A 21,893-nucleotide genomic window follows, 5' to 3' on the forward strand; every position below is an offset into this window, starting at 1 on the left:
CCCTATCAGGTCACATAATCAAAGTTAATAATATCTAATCTCACAAGTGTGATCCATTTAAACTAGACACACAACCCTTCAAATGATATTTTCTCAGAGAAGACCAGTTTGACTGGCTCATCAGTGGAACGACATGTTGAAAAAAGACGAATAAACCACATGACTCACTTGTAACACTTTACCCTGTGGACTTTCTTCAAACTGCAGCGTTTGCTGGTACAGCGGGTCGAGTGTCTTGCGTGCAATTTTTGTCTTCTTCTTAGCTACATAGGCCCCATTGTGTAGAAGATAGACTTTGACATATGGAGCTATGTAAAGAATGAATCAAATTAGACAGATATGAACAGTGCATACTGACATTAGTGTGACTAGCTCTGATAAATCGGACTGCTTTTTGTATCAGCTAGAACTGCTTGATGAGTTATATTATGGCTGAGTAATGTGAGACACATGGAGTTCAGAATAGAGCAGAAGCGACTCACCGGGGAGTGATTTGGACCCTGGTTTTTGGATGAGACCTCGTGCTCTTATCACCTCCACCTCCAGCTGGCCTTTCTTATTCACCATGCCAATTTGAATGTCACCTGCACATCACAGAATACACAAATAAAATAATTTATTTAATTGGTACATTTGCTAAATGGACTTACTCAAATGATTCATGCAAAAAAGCATTTTCGACATACTGCGGTTTCCATTAGCAGTTATTTTGTACTGAAATAGGTAACTGAATGAGGGCTGTAAATTAAATTGAATGTATTTAGTACAATTATAAGTGCAATGATAATAATAATGCAGCACTGGACTGTGTATTGGGCTTATGTTCAGTGATATGAAATTAAACTCAATTCTAAATTCTTTCTATTTGTCTGTCTCAATAATATAATGTCTTAAATTACATTGGTGCCTTTTCTCAACAAATATTTATACACATTATGCAGATATTGAATATAATGAAACTATTTAAATTAATCACAATCATTTACATCTACAAAAATGTATATAAAAATTGTAAACAACTTGGGATAATGATAGTATGCTACAAGGGTGAAAGTTTAAAGAACAAAAATCTAAAACTTTACAAATAAACAAAACTTACCAATTGCTGGTGTGGCAAGGGTTTGTCGACCAACTAGTTGAGCAGGGCCCAGTCCATCCAGGAAGTCACTGAACTGAGTCTCGACTCGAACTGCTGGGAAGATTGGACTGACCAAGACAAACATTGATATGAAATACTGCAGATGCTGTTCTTTCTGATTTATAGTAGATTCGTTTCAAAATTTAGTAATTGGATCTGAAAGTTTTGGAGATAAAATTCTGTATTTAGTCATGTTTTAATGATCATTGGACCCAAACTATTGTAGGTTTATATGCAGGTATGTTGTTCTTACAAACTGAACAGTTTTTTTTTATTTTATTTTTTTGAGGCATAATGGTAATGCCTGACTGAAGGTTGTCAGGGTAACAGAAACGGCACTTAAGGAGGCTGCTATTTCTAGACAATAATAACCTTGGTTTAAGATGGGGAATTTTAGAAGAGGAAAAAATATGGAAAATGTCAAATTATGCTGGATTGCTGTATTTACAGAAACAGGAAATTGCTCCAACTGACCCATGATTTAGGACAGACATGTACATACAATAACTCGCTATTGGAAGGAAATGATGAGAACAAAAGTTTCCATGCTGTTTTAAAGAATATGTAACAGATGTTTGGAAAAGTGCGCCACCAATGCAGTGCAACATACATTAAAAAACACCATACAAGTCCTACATACATTTAGAATTAGGCAAAAGATGATACAATACTAATAAAGCAGAAGGAAACTTACCTGCCCTCAGAGTTGTAGCTGTTCATGCTTCCGTTGTTAGATTCACGGCTGGGTTGACGACTCATATTCCTCTGCAATTCCACAGCCATTCCCGTCTCCTGACTGCGCTGGATCGTCCCTTGACTGCCCTTTGACTTCTTACTGGATGCCTCTGAAGATGGACAGATTTCACAAACAATCAGAAAAAGAGACTTTTAAGAGAAGTCTGTATCATTCATTTAGAGAAAAAAGACAAATCTGTATCTCTCCTATGTGATTTTCTGTGATTAAGTTTTAAAGAGTTGGATCAGTGTCCTCTCTAAACAATACTGGTCAAGCTGCAGACTATCTCTTTACTATACGACATCCTTTTTGATGTTAAAAGCAGGCAGCGAAATAATTTGACAGTGCTTGTAGCTCCCACTGGGATGGACGCTAACCGTACTGTTAACCACCCCCCTTTATCTCTCTTAAAAACAAGGGCATGTCTCATCATCCCAAATCCCTTTTTTTATCTGCTTACATAAAACAGAGAGAACAAAATACAGTTCCCCCGGAGGTCTTAGACTCCTCCAATGTGCTTTCAAGAATTTTTCTAAAGGAACAAGCTCTGTGGCACTGACATAAGTTTCCCAATTAAAAATCTTATTATATCAAACAAAGCAGAGTGAGTGCTGACATCTCAAAGCAATAAAAAAGGCCACAGGTGCCCCTCTGAAAAGACCCTGCTCATGTTTGATGAGGACAAACCATAGCTTAAGCACGCCATTGAACTCATAGCAGGATCCTAATCAAAACAAATACTGAAATTTGGAACAGCGTGCTATCATACTGCTCTTACTATTTTTACCATACCATTATATGGCAGTAAGAGTAGTATGCTAGTATGCAGTTCTGATTTCAGCATAAGTGAAAAAGGGAAGGTAAGCCTAAAATGCAGTTTCATAAACATCGAGTGCCCTCTTGTGTTAATATAGAAATCTTGAAAATATTTAAATGAACTGTTGTCCAAGTCTCTTGGACAAAACCTATTCTGTCATTTCTGCAAAATAATTTCTTTTGTTGCTTCTGGCACATTTTACAACAATTTCAGAGTGAAATGTGCAATTAAAAGTGGATAAAAAAAAAAAACATGTTTATTTTTTCCAAAACAGATGAGTGTAAATGTGGTAACATTTTATTATGTTGGTTGTTGTATGTTGTACATATTTGAGGCTTAATATTAAGAAACTATGCATTGTGCACAGGTAGTATTCCAAATAAATTTAAATTCTAATTGTTATATCAATAAGTCTCAAGTGATATGTCAGTAAATACTGTATGTTAATAGATTTGAACTAGTTACCCGTTTGACTGATCTGTGAGGTGCTCCGGCTGCGACGGTTTCCCACGATAGCCACGAATCGAGCATTGAGGCTGGAGCGCCGCTTTTTGGCTCCGGTTCCAACTGTTCCCAGGGCAGTGTCAGACTGGCTGCCATCTGTTCGCTCTGACGTGTTGATGTCACCGCTAACACTTGTGCTCTTTAGCATGCTTCGACCAGATGAGGCTCTGACTTGTCGACTGTAAGCAAGAGAAAGCAAGTAAAAGAGAGAGAAACTAAATTAGTAACAAATTAGTTGATACAGTATATAAAGGTAATAGAAACTAACTGACATTAAACAGAGACTGTTGAAAATGATATTCAAAATGCTTTATTCTTTTATGGGTGTATTTACAACACAGCCTTCTAACTATATATCACTGATTCTAACCTTAGCACAAAAAAAAAGCTATTTTTGTCCAATCACATGATTTTGCACAAACCAGTATAGAACATAAAATACATAAAATTCATATTGTCAGCTAGCTTCTCTATATGAAATTAGCCTGAACCATGACTCCTGCAGTAGTCAATACAAGTTAACAGTTAAAGACTCCATGAAATCTGGAGATCATGAAATTTGACAAGCAAAGTTTTATTTAACTTACTAATTGGTTCCTAGCCAGAATAGAGAGGTTCAGGATCTAGAAGTAAAAATCCCACTGATTTTTTCCATTGGGGATTTGCCTTGTTGTGAGCTATGATGTTGTTAATTAATGCTATATGCTTTTGCTGAAGCCATCAAAATGCATTCAAATGATATGATCAATTCTGAATTCCTGGTGAAAAGCTACATTACCCATGATTCTGCAGAGACATCTCCACCAATCAGAGATTTGCAACAATCAGATCCCTCCAAAATAACAGTGGCCGCTTATTCCCATGAAGCACTCATAATCTACGTATATGTTTGTAACACAGTCACTAAAAGCCTTAAAAGTGTAATGATTTTTCATGAGGTCCTAAAGACTTACACATGAGATAACATAATTGTGTTAATTAAACAGCAACATGTTTGGTTTAGTTATTCAAACTGTCTATATTATGACATGGCAGAACACTCTGACAGAGGAACCATGTCCTCTGCTGCCCCCTGGGGGTTCGGAGGAGCCGCCTCGTGTCTGCGCCCACTGATGGAGTCAAGGTACTGCAGGACTGTCCATGTGCACCATCTCCATCATCTCTACACTCTAACCCCCTCTCTGGGGGACACAGGGTGGGGATAGGAAGTAAGAAGGTGGGTCTCTCTTCCACAGGCTGGAGGGTAGTGACAGACAGGGGTCTGGGTTTGGAATCCAGTGCTGGCTCAGTATTCAAGCATGGGAGGTATGAGGTGAGGCATGCAAAGAGGGCTCTAATACACACAGTACAATACACAGGACAAACATTTACACAGACAGAGTGGCATGTGAATGAAGCAGAATACAAACAAATGAATTCAAAAAGCATGCATAATGAACCTCTCAAACTATTTGTAGGGAAAAGGATATTTTTTAAGACAGCAGAGAAGAATATTCCAATGCAGTATGAATAGCTGAAGCCTCTTGAATATGAATTGAAGATAGATAATATATGAATAATTTCTCATTTTTTTCAACATCTATATTTTAGTTCACAACTCACAATGAATGTGTAGGGAAACTGAATATTTTTTACAATAGTACATTTACGTTTTTCACTATTTTTAACCGCATTTTGCCTTCAATGGCTCATTATAAAGATTGTGACAAATAAACTTAGTTATTTCATAGTCAATTTATATATAAAAAAACGTCTTGGTTACGTATGGTAACCCTCGTTCCCTGAAGGAGGGAACGGAGAAGCCACGTCGGTGACCGACGAATATGGGATATCGCTTCGATAGACCAATCTACTTAGAGTGTAAACTAAACGAGCCAATGCACATTGGCATGCAATTATTGCATCCAGCTGCCGCTGATCACTGCGTGAAGAAGGCAGCAGGTGCAATGCATTCCAGTTTTTCGCTGAGGAGCCGAGCCGGGGACCTGGCAGCTCAGCGGCGGTACAGCAACCATGGCGACGGGACGTGTCGTCTCCGTTCCCTCCTTCAGGGAATGAGGGTTACCATACGTAACCGAGACGTTCCCTTTCAGTCGGTCACTCTCGACGCCACGTTGGTGACCGACGAATATGGGATCCCTATCAAAGCGCCATGGGTGCTGCCCCTTCCAGTGCCCTGTGCGAGCCGCCTGCGCCCCTATTAGGTGTAGGACGGGGCTCAGAACAAGTAGCTCCACTCACCGTTGTCAAAGCACTACCTTACTGGGTGAGATTGGATAACACTGGGAAAACGTACCTGGTCCGCTTGGAACCGGGACGCTGCGGAAGCCCCATCCTTCCGGAAGGAGGTCTCGGAGGCAAATACACATATAGCATCCGTTTAGGAGTATACAGAGAAATTAAAATGAGGTGATTAAAAACCCTCTTGGGAAGGCAGAAGTCTGCCGAGGAAACACAGGCTCTAAGGCTATATCGTGGACTATACACATACGAGTACCGCTTAGGTCTTAAAATGGAACCCACCCTTCCATGGTTCTCAAGGATACATCATGAAGGCCTTGCGCTGCACGTTCCGCCACGTCCAGCTGCTTAGGGTGATGGAGGATCTCAACAGGGTCTACAGTACGGACACTCTGGAGCAGTTTAAGCAAGCCGACACTAACCAGGGCCTCTCAGTGCCACTACCCGTTTGAGGTGAGAAAACAGGAGGATACCGGCTCTACACGAAGGCTATAGAACCTAGCGAACGTGTTAGGGGCCTGCCCGCAGCTCTACAAATATCTGTCAGCGAGGTGCCACGAGCCAGTGCAGTAACATTTCTAGTTGAGTGAGCTTGCAACCTGAATGGGCGAGGCACATCCTGAGCCTGATAAGCCAGGGTTATGGCATCCACAATCCAGTGGGCCATCCTCTGCTTAGAGACGGCACTCCCCTTCTAGTGGCCTCCGTAACAGACAAAGAGCTGGTCTGAGGTCCTGAAGCTTTGTGTCCGGTCTACGTAGCACCTTAATGCTCGGACGGGACAAAGCAAAGCCAGGGCTGGGTCTGCCTCCTCCAGGGGCAGCGCTTGCAGGTTCACCACTTGGTCTTTGAAGGGTGTAGTGGGAACCTTGGACACGTAGCCAGGCCGGTGCCTCAGGATTACCTGGGAGTCAGCCAGCCCGAACTCTAGGCACGAATCGTCGACCGAAAATGCATGCAGGTCCCCTACCCTCTTGATGGAGGCCAGTGCAAGCAGGAGCAGAGTTCTCAATGAAAGAAACTTTAGCTCAACTGAATGCAAAGGCTAGAATGGGTCCTGCTGTAGTGATTTAAGCACTAGAGACAGGTCCCAAAAGGGTATACAGGGGGGCCGGGATGGATTTAACCTCCTGGCCCCTCTAAGGAACCTGACGATGAGGTCATGCTTACCCAAAGACTTCCCATTCATGGGGTCATGGTACGCAGCAATAGCAGCAACCTGGACTTTGAGGGTGGAGGGAGACAGCCTTCACTCCAGCCCTTGCTGCAGAAAGGACAGCACGACCGCAATCGGGCATCTTCGGGGGTCTTCTCGGTGAGAAGAATACCACTTGACGAACAGGTTCCACTTCAAGGCGTAAGCGTGTCTCGTAGACGGTGCTCTTGCCGAAGTGATGGTGTTCGCTACCTCTTGGGGTAGGTCATCTAGAACCTCCGCGTCCCGTCCAGGGACCAGACAGGGAGTTTCCAAAGGTCTGGACGCGGGTGCCAAATGATGCCCCATCTCTGAGTCAGTAGATCCTTCGTCAGAGGAATTGGCCAAGGAGGCCAACTCTCCGTGCCCTCCTGGGACCCAGAGAGGGAGAAAACTGCTCTCCTGTTGAGATTTCCAGATTCTCCGCCTGGCCCTCCTCCAGGGGAGGGAGAGGTGCCTTCACCATCCCCCAGAAAGCAGCTACCTCTCTCTGGGTCACCCGTACCAGGGCCTCTTGCTCTTCTGCTCACCGCCAAGTTTGATGGGGGCCAGGACGGGAGGGGCAGCCTGCCTGCGCCCAGCTCTACGGCACCACTTGGAGGCTGCTGCAGATGCGGTGCGTGAGCGGGGGCGGATGCAGGGGGCTGCCCTCGGCGACGACCAGGCTGGGGCACTGCGGCCGGCGGGCGTGTGGAGGCAGCAGCTGCCCGTTGAGGCAGGATGTGTCGGATCGCCTCAGTCTGCTTCTGGGCAGCCGAGACTTACTGGCCAAGTTCTCGACTGCGTCGCCGAAGAGGCCGGTCTGGGACACAGGGGCATTGAGAAACCGGACCTTGTCAGTGTCCCTCATGTCTGCCAGACCCAGCCAGAGATGCCCTCCTGGACCAATAACTTGGACATCGCATGACCCAGCGAACTCGCGGTGACCTTCTGCACTCGAAGCGCAAGGTCAGTGGCGGTTCGGAGTTCTTCCAGAAGCGCTGGATCGTGACCTCCCTCGTGCAGGTCCTTCAGTGCCTTAGCCTGGTGCACCTGCAGTAACGCCATAGCGTGTAAGGCAGAAGCAGCTTCCCCGCAAGCCGCATAGGCACTGCTGGTCAGACCAGACGAGTGCCTACAGGCCCGGGAAGGGAGCACCCCTTTAGTGCTGAGGAGCACAGGGGAATTGGCCACTTGCAACACGACAGGGGTAGTGCAGCCTGAAGTGTGCAATCCACTCGACACAGGAACGACCGCCGCTGAAGCGCCATCTCGCCAACACACGAAGCTTCCGAGAGCGTGCTGAACTTGTAGTTAACAGCAGACACAGTTGAACAGAGCGATACTAATGCTCGGCTCCGAAGCGAAAAGCTGGAATGCATTGCACCTGCTGCCTTCTTATACTCACGCAGTGATCAGTGGCAGCTGGATGCAATAATTGCATGCCAATGTGCATTGGCTCGTTTAGTTTACACTCGAAGTAGATTGGTCTATCGAAGCGATATCCCATATTCGTCGGTCACCGACGTGGCATCGAGAGTGACCGACTGAAAGGGAACTGCATGCAATATAATTGTTAAAGTAGTAGCTTCATAAAATAGTTTTAGACAGTGTTTAGTATGTCGCAATAGCAACTTTATGTTATGCCTATGTTTGATTCAACTAAGCAGACTTCATTCAAATTGATAACTACAGTAGTGTGTGGCTAAAAATTTATCAGAAATATTGAAGATATAATTGGTTAGTAAAGCCAAATATATCAGAAAAGAGAGAGGAAAAGAAAAGATTCTCATAGTGTCCATTTTCTATTTCTATTATAAGGCATTTGATAATACTTATTGGTTGTGGTTAACCACTCTGGGCATACAATTTCTAGTGCCTCTATAGTCAAGTATAGTAATTTTTATTTGTATACAGAACTGTTCACCTTTTATGTGGTTTCATAGCAACTTTAATAAAATCATAATATCTTAAACTCTGGCAAGGACAAAAACATAAAAAAATAAAATAAAAACAGACTCAGCTAGAGGAGCAGATAATAAATAATCTACATATACTAAATATTATTTAGTTACTTAGAATCTGTAATACAAGTTATGTGTTTATTAAATAATTGTAATAATAACCCCCCCCCAAAAAAAGTCAGTTTTAAATTATTATTATTTAATAATTAATATAATAATTAACATCATTCTTTTTCTTTTAATTTTACATTTATATTTATGCAGTTTATCTTTTTTAGCATTATACACTTTTATCTAAAGTGATGAAACTGCATTAAAGGTGTACTTTTTTTTATCAATTCATGCATTCTCTGGGAGTACAACTCCCAAACTTGTCGTTGTTAATGGTATGTTCTACTGTTTATGCTCTAGGAATGCTATTTTTCTTCTTACCATCGTCATTGACTCCTTTCTATGTAAATTAGTATTTTTGTAGAATGTGCCATGTTCACAAAAATAACTGTTATTAAGGTTTCACTATTACCAACCATGGTGTGCATGTGGCAAATGGAATTTCATGCAAGAGAGATGTTGTATACATTTTCTAGTGATCATGGCAGCAGTAATATATCAAATGGTGATCAAATGTCAAAGAAGAACTGGGCATATGTCCAGATGTGTGTTGAGGTTGAGCATGCTTTTGCACTTTTAAGAGCCAACTACAAAGGGATCATACAGTCTCAGTGAAGTATTACAGATTCTGGTAATCTGTTTTCCGGCAAGACGATGAAGTTTGTTGAGCAAATTTCTATGTGCTGTTAGTGGATTTTCAAATTGGTACTAGAAGCTCTTTTTTCCTGATATAAGGTAAGGATAAAATTTTCTTCGGTGGTGGATAAGGTGAAAACATGGGGGGAGCTGGTCCATGTTACCTCACTTCTCCAGCCACCGTATGACGTCTGCGTTTTAGCTCCTCAGAGAAACGTCTCTTTCCTAGACTCCTCCTGTTGTCTGTTCCATTCACCCCCCATGAAATCCTTCTCTCCTTCTTTTCATCTCCTTTACAACTCTCCAACGACTTTGACCTTTGACACCCAATACAATATGCATGCATGCAATAGAGCACAAGCCATAATAGCAAGGAAAGTAAATCATGCAGAAAATAAAAAAAATAACAAGCCATGCACAAGACAGACAGCTATGAGCATGCAAATGTTAAACACATGGCTAATAACAAACAAAGAAATATTACAATCTGATGTGAATTATTAATTGCTGCTTTGTAAATAATCATTTTAAAATGTTACTAGGGAGAACTATTATGATTGTTGTAGAGGAAGATAAATAAGCAAGTGAATGTTTTTCAGAGAAAGGAAAAATAGCAAAGCGCTAAAAAGAAAGAAAGACTAAAAAGTACAAAACTATGTTTCATTTACTTTCATGTCCTATAAACATATATAGATGGGTGCATTCTGACCTACATCTTGTCTTTACAGACCTAGGCTGAATATACCAATTTTGTGTGTAGCGTCCAAAATAAACCCAAATCAATCCACAAATTTTACCCCAACTAGCAATTAAGAGTGAAGCAAAAAAAAATAAAAAAAACACGTTGTAATCTATTACATTACTAATTTTAGATAACTATATTTGATTACTTTTAGATATTGTTTTACCTACTTCTTTTATAACATTGACTTTAATAAGAAAATCTTTTACCATATTTATATTTTACAGAGCCCCGAACATGGCATGCATGAAAAAAAAATAGTAGGCTAAATCGTGTGCAGAATATACTATTTCGTTCCCTCGATTTAAATCGTGCACACAATTTATAAATCAAAGGAACGAATTAGTAAATTGTGCACATAATTTAGCAAATCAAGGGAACAAAATAGTAATTGTGTGCACGTTTTAGTACATCAAGGGAACAAATTAGTAAATCTTGCACATGATTTATAAATCAAGGATGGATAAGTAAACTGTGCACATGATTTAGCAAATAGAGGGAACAAATTAGTAAATTGTGCACATGATTTAGCAAATCGAGTGAATGAAATAGTAATCATGTGCACATATTAGTACATCGACAGAATGAATTAGTAATTTGTGCGCACAATTTATTTATTTTTTCTTTCTTGTTATGTGCGGGGCTCCATAATATTTAAATTCAAAGAGAAAGAAAATGTATTCCATTATTTGTTATCAATAACATGAAGTATATGAAACATTAGATAAAGTCAGGATTTCCCAAATTGGGTGTTGTTAAGGAACTGCAGCAGGTTTGTAATAAATTGATGCTAATAAAGCTAATAATTAATACAATCTTAAAATATCTAATTTAATATATAAAAAGAGAAGAATTGTGGAGAATTTACTGCATTTTCTTTATATTAAGCAATCATGTAATCAATAAAAAAGTAACAGTAATCTGATTATGAGTATTTTAATTTGTAACAATCTAATTACAACTATTTTTTGAACCTGCAAAAAATGTTTAGACATCCTATTTACTTTTTTGTAGGTTAATAAGTCTGATTTGTGTAGCTTAATATCAGAGAGGCTCACACTATAATTTTTACAAACATGTTTTATGTTGCATTTTCTAATAACTTTAACGGACTCTGCCAATATATATTTATCCTAATTTTAAATAGTTTAACACACAGTACGAGTGTTAAAAATGGATCCTGTGTTAATAAGCTAACCTGATTCTACCATGTGGTCTCTCAGACTGGATGGACATGTAGCTGGTGGCACTCAGCCGTGAGGCACTGCTGGCACGGGAGATAGCTGATGCATCGCTCATGTCACTGTCTGATGACCTCGCAGACATGTTATCACTACTCCTCTTCTGTTCCTTATACATCTAAACCATCAAAGACAAGAAAAAAAAAATCTTCAATAGGAATTAAAAACCTGGCATACATAACAGCATTGCCAGTCACATGAGTTGGAGACCTGATAAGGAGTTTAACACTCACATCTCTCTTGTTTTTGAGCTCTGCCTCTGGGTCATGACCAGAGCTGGCAGAAGAGCCTGGCCGATAGGAATGTACTTTCATTTGCAACTGACGAGCTCGCTCTTCCACTGCTAGTGCTACATCAAGACAAAAAGGGGAAAAAAGACAAAAAAGGAACAGGGGACAAAATAATCTCATTTGAAGTAGCACAGAAATAGTGTTAATTAAAAATGAAATAAGGACATTTGGACAACAGTCAACATTTCTGATTGTTAACATTGTTACTTTTGGTGGAAATGAATATTAAATCTTCACTGCTTGAAAATCCAGTTTAAGGTAATACAAAAATATAACTAATAGATTATCACCATACTTCTCAAGTTGATTGATTAAAGTACACTTGTTTTGTATAACAAGTTTTGCGAAATGTTAAAATATGTAAACAGACATTATCTGTTTAAATATGCACTTATTTGCAAATATTCCAGAACAGAAAATCTGAACATTGGATGAAGCCGGCTTCAAGATTCCTTTGTTGAGATATTAAAGGTTTTTACAAAAGTAAAAGAAGTTCTGTATTTATGGCTCCATAAATCTGAAAATACAGTCTACAGCCAGATAAAAAAAAAAACACAAAACTTTTTTTTAGGAATAAAATGATACAGTATATAAATCAGGTGAATGTTATATGAACAAACTCCTCTGTAAAAACCTTCAAAATATACATAGGAATATGTGAATGCAGAAAGAAATGTCAAGTCCTTTCATGAAACTCTAGATAGCGCAGACTGTGGTTAGCACAAACTGATGATATTCACAGCGTTTAATTACTTGGCACAAGCTGAATGGTTCATGTTGCAGCAAATAAGATTTACATTGAAATGGCTGGTAAGCACTCACTAGAGCATTTTGCAGCGCTAACAGAGTTACTCTAAAACCCTCCACCTTCCCCAGCTCCACCTGTATAGATCCGCCACAGGTTATTATATATGCTACATGTGCAGCAGCAGCAATTTTCTACAATAACAGCAATAATCAACAGCAGCAGCAATTCAGCAGCAAGAGGATAGCAGATCTATTCAGCCAAGAACAAATACATTAACATTGTCATATACATTACCATGCTAAAATCTTCTGAGCATTATCATGATAGTACTAATGTTTTTAAATATATGTATTGTAATTGAAATCTACAAATTACAATAGATAATATAATAAACACTTAATTGTATATATTGGCTGTTTTATTTCCACTAGTCTGAAAGAAGATGATGGAAACAAAAAAGCCCAAAATCACAAATTTGACCATAGTTCTGCCTGTAGTGCTTCGATTTCAGCTGATATCTACATTTTGGAACAATGGTAGCTGGTTTCTAACAGGTCCAAGCTGGCAATTAGCTTGTTAACACTGATAAATCATCTTTGACCAGCAACAAACCATCTAAAGATGTTCAGCCAGGCTGGTTGACAAGCACATAACCAGCTTGTGTGAGTTACTACATTATGTTCCAAATATTGATAAGTTTGAACTATCTAAGAAATATAAAGTATACCACTGACTAAAAACATCAATTCTAGGGAAAAATGCAGAGAATGGAATGAGATACCTGACTTAGGTTTCTCCTCAGGTTTACTGTTGACATGGTCTTCATGAAGATGGGTTTGAAGGAATGAGAGATGGCATGAGAAGAGACAGAAAGGAGTAAGGTAGAGAGATCAACAACTTGTTGACCACATGAAAAAAAAGGCTATGGACCAAGGAGTCATGAAATTACCTGGCATTTATAAAGCTAACTGTCACTGGGACAGATTCATGGGTTTGGGGTGTGAATTTGAATGGTAACAGCATTTAGGTTACTGCTGTCTGAGTTTGTGAGTATTTAGAAAGAGAGAGAGAGAGAGCATGAATTGCTTACCTTGCTCTATACTGCTGCTCTTTGCAGGGAGTTGTGGTAGCTGTCTGCCCCTGCGCCCTAATAAAGTGGTCCCTGCCGGGGAATAATGTCCACCATGCCGAGGTTCTCTGAGAAGAGAGAGATTTTGTCCAAAAAAAAAAAAAGAACTGATTACTACTTTCCATCAGATGAACAATTAAAAAATGTGATTAAAAGATATTTCAGTCTACTCCAGTGTTGGGGAGTAACTAGTTACATGTAACAGAATTCTGTAATTTAAATACAAAATTAATGTAACTGTAATCTGTTAAAATGTGTTACTAAATTACAGTTAACGTATAAAAACGCTAACAGTTACAAAGGAGGGTTACATCTGAATATTTTCACACACTTACAGATTTGATTGATTTCTTTCAGAAATTGCAGTGACTGCTCTAAAATAAGTGACACCAATGTTTCAGCAGTTAAGGACACAGAACAGGACACATGGTTCTTTGATAACTCTTTTATTTCCTATTTGGGTTTATGTATATGCTTTATTTTTTAAGATTAACGTGTTTTTTTTCTCCAAGGCATTGTTAGATGCTAGTGTTTCCTGTTGTACCTATACAAGGATTTGATTTGAAAAAAACAGTATCATAACTATTTAACTATATCTTATGATTTTAAATAAGTAAAAATCATTGCTAAAGTCAGATTTTGTGTGGCTGTGCTATAAAATTAAATAATCATCTTAATTCAAGTGATGAAGGATTTCGAAAGTCTGACAGTAATCCATTTTGAGTCCAACTGTAAAGTTAACCCTGCCTTTTCTAAATGTTTCAAAATGATCAGCAGATGAAAACTTTCGTTAGAAATTTAGAAATGTAATAAAAAATTAATAAAATCTAACAGTACATTACTTTAAAAAAGGACCTGAAATAGTTGCACTACTCAGTACAGTACAGTAAATAGGGTAACTTGTAATCTGTAACCTATTACTTTTCTAAAGTAACCTTCCCAACACTAGCTGCATTTCCATCCACCTATTTTATGCGCATATTACTGCCACAGTTTACCATGAGGGGACGGGTTTTATTCTCTTTGACTCTCTTTGGATGAAAACTGTGCTTTATTCGCATATGTTTTATGTGATATTACAGTTTTGCGCATAAGTTTGATTCAAATCTTTGGATGGAAACATAGCTACTGTCCTCTACACTATGTACCGTAGTCACAGAAGTACAAGAAAGCTGATTTGAGATTCGTAGGTGAAATTAGTAATTTTTTGTATTGTTGAATTTATATGATTAAGACATCACAATAAGCAGCAGTGCACAAACTACAGGCAGCTACAGGTACAGCCAAATTCTGAGGGGCTCCCAGCATGCACCTGTCAGCTCGTGGCGAGTTAGGGCAGGAACCCCCTAAGCTGGTCTGGCCAAAGGGCCTGAGGGGAGGCTCTCTCCCCCTCCTGCCACCCCTGAGGATAGAGGTGGGCTGAAGTCTAAACACAGCCACAGCAGAAAAGGGCAAGGGTGAAAAGAAAAAAAGGAAATTATGTAATGAAATTTAAAAGTCAGACAAGCAAAAAAAAAAACTGAAATGGGTAAACCAATAACAAAGAAAGGTAAAAAATAGTAAATAAGCATACGTAAATCAGTGTAGAAAACAAAAACAGACAAGTGATAAAGAGATGTTCAAAGGCTTATTATGAGATCTCACCTGTCGCCATCAATGGTTTTCTTGTTAGCTATCTGACAGCTTGGCCTATCCAAATTACCAGAATGCCTGTGAGATGGAAAATGACTGATCCAGAAAACAGAGTGGGAGAAAAAAAACAAAAACAAAAAAACAAAAGGAGGAATGTAGGAAGCTGAATGGAAAGATATCATGGAGAACAAGGCCAGTATGATGCTTCTCTGATTTAACTGAAACTGTTACAGAAAAAGATGCTAAAAAACACTACTGTTCAAAAGTTTAGAGTTGGTAAGGTTATAAAAAATATATTATTACGCAAATATAACATAAATATTTATTACATAAACAGTATTACTATTTGGAAAAAGAAAATCAGCATTGTAATATATTTTAAAATCTGAATTGTCAGCATCATTATTCCAGTCTTCTTTGATATTTGATTTGCTGCTCAAAATTTTTATTAATTAACAAATAAATAAGTAAATTTATTTATCATTTATTTATTCATGTAAACATATTAACTGTTTGAGCCCAAAGGTATTTTTGAGATATTACACAGACTGCAATTTAAGAATAGTGTACTTGTAGGTACTGATATCCCCCTTGTTTCCTTATACCTTTCTCTTTCAGATGAGTGGAAGTTTGACTCCGGTCTCAAACAAGTTGTACTGGCACTTCTTACTCTGTCTAATGAAGGCTGAAGATCACTGGAAAGAAAGAAAGAAAGAAAGAAAGAACATTATTAACCAATTAATATATAAATTATTAACCATCATTGTACAGTAGGGAAGTGAGTGTAAACAGTTTTTTGTGTCATTATAAAAAAAAGAAATAAACTTTATTACCGATGGGACCATTTTCAAATGGTCTCATCTGTAGTCTTCCTCTACGTAGATAAATATTAAACTGAAAAAAAAATGGTAACCTAAAAATGGCAGCATCAAAATTAGCTGGTTAAAGCTGAATCTATCTAAATATATTATCAAAAACTACTTTATATGAGTTGCATCATGTAGAAATATCTCTTTAAAGTAATCATCTTTTGCATTAAGCTTTATCATTTTTTTTTTAAATTCTCTGGCTATTAGGGCTTGCATTGACTAGTCAAGTAGTCGAGTGATCGAGCGCTTTCAGAAACAATCGACTAGTCAGGTATGCATTAACCAAAATAACGAGTTTGCAAGTACGACATGAATTTTAGGATTACAGAATTGTGTGTAGCTGTTACTTTCTATGACCTGATCTATGTTGCATGTAAAATTAAAATATGTAATGTAATAATTAGGGGTGTGCCTGAAGCCGAATTCCTTAATGGCATGGATTTTAGCAGAATAATTCTGCCTGAATATTCGGCTGAAGCTAGCACAGGCCGGAGTTTGCTAGATAACAGTTGAGTCAGAGGATCAACGCAATATTATACAACAGACCTCTAAAGTCACGAGTGTGAAGTGAATAACGTAAACTTTATGAATGAAAAGAGCGCAAATCAAACAGCATTGCTGTTGTCTCTCCGTGCATCTCTCAGAAATCAGAGCTTTGCAAGAGTAATATCACCTATAATAATACATCATACACGTTGTATTATTTGTATATGTATAAAAGGCAATGATTTAAACCTTAGGCTACGATATGATACGAATGAATGGAATAAGCACAGCACACTCACCAATCAAACAGCCGCGTTGTGCGTCTCAGTCTCTCAAAAACCAAACCAGTTCTAGCAGGCTAATAATCAGCTTAGATACGGATACATTTTCTACTTGTCCTACATGTTTGCATCTTTACCTTTTGCTGGTTTGCGCGGCACACACACATTTGTTTAGTGAAGTTCACTAAACATTAACACTCGCTTAAAGAGTTCTGCGTAATGAAAATGTGCGCATTGAATGATTCAGTCGTGTTCAAATGATCACTAAACATTTGTCATGACATCTCTCTGCTTGCATGATACATGTTATTTTAGAAATTAATAATTATTTTAGTTTAACACGACATACTTGTTCAGTGATAACTATGAAAAAAAAAGATAACCATAACGGTCTTATCAACGTTGTATCCGAATGCAGATAAAAATGTTGTGATTGTAATAGACACAAATACAGATACAAATACTGGCTGTTACATGAAAATTTTAATATGTAATGTCATAATTATAAAGTTTTGACAATTTATATATGTAATTGTTGCATTACGCTATGTATTAATAAGCGTTTATTGATAAAAAAAAAACTATTTAATGTCTTTTCATTTACAGTAGCATGAACCACAATTAGTCGAGTAACTCGAGTATTTTTTAAATAAAAAAATCAACTAGTAGAAATCAGCAGTCGTGCCACCCCTACTGGCTATTAACATAGTAATAAGGGAAGGGTGTGCCCTCAATCTATATATACATGGCATGATATGGCATATTACTATTGTAATAGTTGATTGCTGCTTTGTTTTCTCAGACATACTTGTGCCTTTTGCAGCACAGCACAAAAGATCTGAATTGCTCACTGCTCCATCTCACTTGCTCACTATTGATTTTTATCTGGTTTGGATATTGGCCCCTTACCCAGAGCTGACCTCGTCTGTGAACCTGAGAACACGCTGTGGAATGGCACTAAGAGAGATAACACCATCCCTCTCTGTTCGCCGTGGCGGTTTGTTCTTTAAGCATGCAGGGAGGGTAGAGCTTAGCATGGAAAGAAACAAAGAAATAAACAAAAGCATGCATAACAGACAGAGAAAGAAAGCAAAAATTTACTAGAAATGAAGTAAAAGTAGAAAAGGGGCTTTTTGAATGTGAACATCACAAGAAGGGAAACAACTAATGCTATCAGTTGAATAAATAGATCTAGAAGCCATTTTTGTGATTGGGGTTGCCAAGACAATAAGGGACACCCTTGGGTTCTTTATAGGAAAATACGAGACAACAAAAGGTGTCATGCTGTTGTGTACAAGCATGTCTGCGGCTATGCATGTCTCAAGACTTCGCTCGACTGAAATAAATGCTAAAATTAATCAGCAATATAATCACTTACTGATATACATGCCATGGTTGGAAGAATGTGTGATTTACTGTTATCTGCTGTTTTCCATGAATGTCATGTCATATTTACTTACTGATTGTTTTAGTTCCAAACAAAACAACAAAAGAGTATTTTGTTATTGAATGATTCATTTTTGAACAAATGACCCTCTCATAAAGTGGTCACTTACTTCCTAATGAATGAATCAGCTGGTTTGAATGAATCATTTCAATTAATGATTTACAATAAGGACTTGTTCCGAGTTTTATTTTTAATGTGTTAATTCTTGAAATATGTAAAATAAGTGCATTTTTACTTTGTTATTTCAAGGTAGATAAATTAATATTCCTAAAAAAGTTTCAGCTGTGTCTAGAAAAACAATATACGGTACTATTTTTTATGACAAATAGATACTCAGTATTCATATGTGTTATTGAATGTTTATACGAGTAATTTAATTTAAATTGAATTTATCTCATTTGTGGATAATGAATTTTCAGTATATATGCCAAGTTTATCTTAAACCAGATTAAAGCATACTCTTTATGTAAATATTGTAATTAAGTATCTTACAGTCTAAAACTGTACACTAGGATGGGAATCAGCAGGGACCTGGTGATATAATATTGTATTCATATTTGGGTCATGATAACATAACAGTATGATTCTTCTCTTTAGTGTATAGTTATTCAAAACTGTGATATATTGCATCTTCTGCTTACTGAATTCTCATCTTCACTGAACTGTGTTGTTTTACCTAAATATATATATCGATAGCTTGTTCTGATTTTGAATCGTGGTTAAAAAGTAATAACAGAGTACTTGTTTCTGAACAGAAAGCTACAGCAATTTCACAGATTAGCATTGAATGGTTGGTGGACAATTAATAAATGCACATTATATTATTACAAAATACAACTCATGGTAAACTACAGTACAGAGATACAACACAATGAAAGGGAGGGGAAACTATGTCTGTAATGACTGAAACAGCACACAAATTTGCTGCAAGGGTCTGAAAGGTTTCACTAACAGTATGGGAATCTGCTCAATAGCTTACCTGTAAATATCTTTATGTATACCATTCACTAACAAGGGCATCTTTGGGGGAAGTGTGTTACAGTGCCTAGCTAATTTCCTATATTACAATAGCACAAACAAGCCGGCATAAAAAAAAAGAGCAAAACATAATGAAAACCATTACTCAAGCAAACACAAAAAATCTTTTCAATCTTTTAACATGGCAGGCACAGACAACAGATGAAAAATGACTGTAAAAAAGATTACATGTAAATTCTTAAAAGCAAAATGAAGTTTAAGATGCTTGAATCAGGCAGAAAAAAAAGTCTTGCTCTGAATTCTCTTATTATATTTATGGCATCACCATAAGATTTGGATGCTCTAAAATTGTCAAGAAACAGCGAAAAGCAAGGCATTCTGGGATACAGGTAACTCAAAGTGGCAGCTCTGGATTTTTACCTGTTTGTATGCAGGCACTCAGCACTCCCACCTCGGATTGATCTGTGCATCTCCAGGACCTCACTAAGGTTGCCATGGTGATGGTGACACATTGACAGTTTGACAACCAAACATAAAACAAAAGTAAGAGGATGGTGAGGAAAAAGAAAAGAAAAAAACAGAATATGTGTAGAAAGTGATAGACATGTATTTAGCAATATTTGTACTATTATTAATGGGAATGAACTAAAAACTATGACTGTTAGTCATATTAGTAGTATTAGTATTTAGTAGAGCAACAGCATAAAACATTTTATTGACACAATATGAAAACACGTCAAACTCTTTTCTAAAACATCAAATGTTCCTGATGCTATTTATCAGTCTAGGTGTGAATAAAAACATACAGTTCGATATAGCTAAAGCATACGATTATGAAAAGTGCTACAGTGTTTTTCCACAAACACACACACATTTTTATATATGCATTTTGGAGCATTGAGCACTAGAATAGTGTTACCTGTCCTCTGAATATTCATAGTCAGAATCTCCAGAGCGATGTTCCTGGTGGGAGTCGTGGTAGTGAGAGGGAGAATAGGAATGATGGCGGTTTTTGTGGATCTCATCCAGACTCCTGAGGAGAGGATAAAGAGTGATGAATCGTACATCACACATAAATCATCATCATCACTCCACACAACTATATCAGCTACATCAGCATTACATTGAAACGCGTGCATGAATGAGCTTTATATCTTTGCTGTGTCAGATGAAAGAGTTTTGCATGAACACTGTTAAAATGTTTTCATTATTATTGAAGAGGAGTAGAAATTGTTGAATTTTTTTTCTTTGCACACAAAAGGCATTCTTGTAGCTTTATAAAATTACGGTTGAACAACTGATGTAACATGCACTGTTTTAAAAATCTCTTTACTAACTTTCTGGGCCTTGAACGTGGCAGTTGCATTGTTGTCTATGCAGGGTCAGAAAGCTCGCGGATTTCATCGCAAATTTCTTAATTTGTGTTCTAAAAATAACCAAAGGTTTGGGTTTGGAACGAAATGAGGTTGAGTTATTAAAAACAGAATTTTCTTTTTTAGTAAACTATCCCTTTAAGCTAGTTTTTACCAACATTTGCTCTCTTTATATAGTGAATATTTATTCATGGGTGTGTAAATTAGCTGATTGTTGTGAAGCATCAGCAGAAGCGGGATCCATTTGCAGCTTTATTTGGATAGTCAGACAAGACAGGGTCAATCACCAGTAGATACAATGGAGAAGGCAAGGCTGAGACAGAACCAGATACAGGCACAAGATCAGGGTAGCTGGCAAACAATCACAGGAACAGGTCAATCCGAATCAGGGCAGGCAGAGAACAATCGGTAAACGTTAAACAGTCCAGGTCAAAACAAGAAGGCAGAATAAATGGATACAAACGCTCAGTACTGACAGCCGGGGCAAATCAAGACTTCGCGGTGAGTAGGAGTGAGTGAGCTGCTTATATGTGTGTGTGTATATTATTTGCAGGTGTGTGTGTAATTAGTCCCTGGAATGCGGCAGGATGGGAATTGGAGTTCAATGGGTACAGTCAATATTCAGGTGAGAGTTCCCTCTGGTGGTGGGAAGGAGGCAGCACGGGAGCCTCCTTTGTAACAGAGCCCTCCCCCTGCGATCGGCTCCTGACGCGAGGAAGCAACCGACGCCGGGGTCTACCACGAGGTCGAAAGGCCGGTTTTTCCGCATGCGTCTGATGAAACTTCTCTGTGAGTGTGGGGTCGAGGATATCTCCAGCTCTGACCCAAGAACGCTCCTCCGGTCCGTACCCCTCCAAATCGGCCAGATACTGGAGAGTGCCACCCCAGCGCCTGGAGTCAAGCAACTTGTGCACTCGATACGCCTCCTCGCCGTCCACCAGAATAGGCGGGGGATTCTGCAGTCTGGCTTCCTCCTCCGGTTCTCCTCCCAGACCACCAGCGGGATTTAGAAGTGATACATGAAATGTTGGAGAGATATGATAATTAGTGGGTGGATCTAAACTGAACGAAACTGGAGTTATTTGTCTCAAGATTTTGACCGACTTACCTGGGACTGAGTTTTTTGCATGGTAGTCTGAGGCGTAGATCTTTAGTGGAGAGCCAGACCCACTGTCCTGGGATGTATGCGGGGCTGAAGCGTCGGTGTTGGTTAGCCTGCTGTTCCTGTCTTCTTACTGCATGAAGTAAGTGGGTATGAGCTCGGTCCCAGACCTCCTCACTGCATTGCAACCAATCTGTGACTGAGGGGAGGTAGGTGGGCTCGCCAGCCCAGGGGAACAAGGGTGGTTGGAAACC

At 38.6% G+C, this 21,893-nt stretch overlaps 1 protein-coding gene and 1 long non-coding RNA gene across 12 annotated transcripts in view; one reads left to right on the plus strand and one right to left on the minus strand.

Moving 5' to 3' along the window:
* The window catches only part of LOC132143723 (uncharacterized), a 303,135-nt gene that overhangs the window by 80,451 nt on the left and 200,791 nt on the right, over positions 1 to 21,893 (plus strand). The window lies entirely within an intron of this gene.
* Positions 1 to 21,893, minus strand: part of rims1b (regulating synaptic membrane exocytosis 1b) — an 89,710-nt gene that overhangs the window by 2,751 nt on the left and 65,066 nt on the right. For 6 of the 11 annotated variants that reach the window (XM_059554176.1, XM_059554174.1, XM_059554177.1 and 3 more), the window contains 13 exons: positions 20,084 to 20,197; positions 19,585 to 19,647; positions 15,709 to 15,798; positions 15,116 to 15,199; positions 13,433 to 13,539; positions 13,124 to 13,162; positions 11,538 to 11,653; positions 11,262 to 11,422; positions 3,157 to 3,374; positions 1,833 to 1,983; positions 1,100 to 1,206; positions 483 to 584; positions 169 to 308 (listed from right to left, as the gene is read on the minus strand). In XM_059554176.1, the coding sequence (XP_059410159.1) occupies positions 169 to 308; positions 483 to 584; positions 1,100 to 1,206; positions 1,833 to 1,983; positions 3,157 to 3,374; positions 11,262 to 11,422; positions 11,538 to 11,653; positions 13,124 to 13,162; positions 13,433 to 13,539; positions 15,116 to 15,199; positions 15,709 to 15,798; positions 19,585 to 19,647; positions 20,084 to 20,197 (1,492 nt within the window). The remainder of the gene's footprint in view (positions 1 to 168; positions 309 to 482; positions 585 to 1,099; positions 1,207 to 1,832; positions 1,984 to 3,156; positions 3,375 to 11,261; positions 11,423 to 11,537; positions 11,654 to 13,123; positions 13,163 to 13,432; positions 13,540 to 15,115; positions 15,200 to 15,708; positions 15,799 to 19,584; positions 19,648 to 20,083; positions 20,198 to 21,893) is intronic. The other 5 variants (XM_059554181.1, XM_059554178.1, XM_059554182.1 and 2 more) reach the window with 5 other exon arrangements.

The sequence above is a fragment of the Carassius carassius genome, chromosome 7 (genome assembly GCF_963082965.1).
Source record: "Carassius carassius chromosome 7, fCarCar2.1, whole genome shotgun sequence".
NCBI classification, from domain to species: domain Eukaryota; kingdom Metazoa; phylum Chordata; class Actinopteri; order Cypriniformes; family Cyprinidae; genus Carassius; species Carassius carassius.